Source organism: Corapipo altera, unplaced genomic scaffold (assembly GCF_003945725.1).
Source record: "Corapipo altera isolate COAL_440 unplaced genomic scaffold, ASM394572v1 60277, whole genome shotgun sequence".
Taxonomy (NCBI): Eukaryota; Metazoa; Chordata; class Aves; order Passeriformes; family Pipridae; genus Corapipo; species Corapipo altera.
Genome location: NW_020887437.1, coordinates 1875 through 4116, shown reverse-complemented (window position 1 = coordinate 4116; position 2242 = coordinate 1875). Strand labels below are relative to the sequence as shown.

Below are 2242 nucleotides of genomic sequence, written 5' to 3'. Positions count from 1 at the left end.
GGTGACTCTGGGGACAGGTGGGGACCCCCAACCCCTCCCCTGAGCCCCCCAATCCCCCCCAGGCTGCAGGAGCTGGTGAGGAGGGGGAACAGTCAGTACCCGGGGGCCAAGTACATCATCAGGGACAACGGGGACAGGATCGACCTGCGCTTCCACCCCAAACCCAGCGACCTCCACCTGCAGATCGGCTACAAGGTGGGCACCCCAAAAATGGGGGGACACCCCCAGAGCCAGGGACACACCCCCAGACCCGGGAGAGACCCCCAGACCCAGGGACACCCCCCAGGAGAAACCCTCAAGCCTGAGCTTCCACCCCAAACCCAGTGACCTCCACCTGCAGATCGGCTACAAGGTGGGCACCCCAGAGCCCCCCGGGGCACCCCAAAACCACCCAGGGCACCCCAAAACCACCCAGGGCACCCCTAGGCCCAGGGACACACCCCGAGACCCGGGAGAGACCCCCAGACCCAGGGACACACCCCCAGACCTGCACTTCCACCCCAAATCCAGCGACCTCCACCTGCAGATCAGGTACAAGGTGGGCACCACAGAGCCCCCTGGGGCACCCCAAAACCACCCAGGGCACCCCAAATTCCCCCAGGGCACCCCCAGACCCAGGGACACACCCCAGACCCAGGGACACACCCCCAGACCCGGGAGAGATCCCTAAACCCCAGGACACACCCCAGGAGAAACCCTCAAACCTGCGCTTCCACCCCAAACCCAGCGACCTCCACCTGCAGATCGGGTACAAGGTGGGCACCACAGAGCCCCCTGGGGCACCCCAAAACCCCCCAGGGCACCCCCAGAGCCAGGGACACACCCTGAGACCCAGGAGAGACCCCCAAACTCAGGAACACCTCCCCAAACCCAGGGGAAAACCCCAGACATGCACTCCCACTCCAAGCCCAGCAACCTCCACCTGCAGATCGGGTACAAGGTGGGCACCCCAAAAACATGGGGACACCCCAAGAACCAGGGGACACACCCTGAGACCTAAGGGACACCCTCAAACTTGATTTTGGGGTTCAGAACTCTGGATTTTGGGGCTCAATCCCAGATTTTTCAGGCAGGGGGGAGATTTGGGGCCTAAACCCGGGTTTTATCCCCCCCCAAAGATGCTGTTTTTTGGGGTTCCCCCCCGATTTTGGGGAGCCCCCTTTTACTGGGGTTTCCCCCTGATTTTTGGGGTACTGGGGGGTTTTTGGGGTGCAGGTGGAGCGTCACATGTGTGATGGAGACACCCCTAAACCCGGGGGGGGACACACCCAAACCACACAATTTGGGACCTAAACCTGGGTTTTATCCCCCCTGAAGATGCCATTTTTTGGGGAACCCCCCCGATTTTGGGGAGCCCCCTTGTGCTGGGGTTTCCCCCTGATTTTTGGGGTTCCTGGGGGGGTTTTGGGGCGCAGGTGGAGCGTCACATGTGTGATGGGGACATCGTGATCTTCAACCGGCAACCGACGCTGCACAAAATGTCCATGATGGGCCACAGGGTGAGGATCCTGCCCTGGTCCACCTTCCGCCTCAACCTCAGGTGGGCACCCCAAAAACTGACCCTGAACCCCAAAAACTGACCCCCCTGATCCTGCCCTGGTCCACCTTCTGCCTCAACCTCAGGTGGACCCCCCAAAAACTGACCCTGCACCCCAAAAACTGACCCTGAACCACCAAAACTGACCCTGAAACCCAAAACTGACCCTGAAACCCAAAACCTGACCCTGAACCTCCAAAACCTGACCCTGAACCTCCAAAAACTGACCCTGAACCCCAAAAACTGATCCTGAACCACCAAAAACTGACCCTGGACCACCAAAACTGACCCTGAAACCCAAAACTGACCCTGAAACCCAAAACCTGACTCTGAACCTCCAAAAACTGACCCTGAACCTCCAAAAACTGACCCTGAACCACCAAAACTGACCCTGAACCACCAAAAACTGACCCTGAACCCCAAAAACTGATCCTGAACCACCAAAAACTGACCCTGGACCACCAAAAACTGACCCTGAAACCCCAGAACTGACCCCCCTGATCCTACCCTGGTCCACCTTCTGCCTCAACCTCAGGTGGACACCCCCAAAAACTGATCCTGAACCCCAAAACTGACCCTGAACCACCAAAAACTGACCCTGAACCTCCAAACTGCCCCTGATCCTGCCCTGGTCCACCTTCCGCCTCAACCTCAGGTGGGCACCCCCAAAAACTGACCCTGCACCCCAAAAACTGACCCTGAACC

At 59.3% G+C, this 2242-nt stretch overlaps 1 protein-coding gene across 1 annotated transcript in view; it reads left to right on the top strand.

Annotated features, from left to right (window-relative positions):
* Positions 1 to 62: 62 nt before the first annotated feature.
* Positions 63 to 2242, top strand: part of LOC113941613 (DNA-directed RNA polymerase II subunit RPB1-like) — a gene marked incomplete at both ends in the record, with an annotated part of 3739 nt that continues 1559 nt past the window's right edge. The window contains 2 exons of the mRNA XM_027632760.1: positions 63 to 195; positions 1416 to 1540. Coding sequence (XP_027488561.1) covers positions 63 to 195; positions 1416 to 1540 — 258 coding nt within the window. The remainder of the gene's footprint in view (positions 196 to 1415; positions 1541 to 2242) is intronic.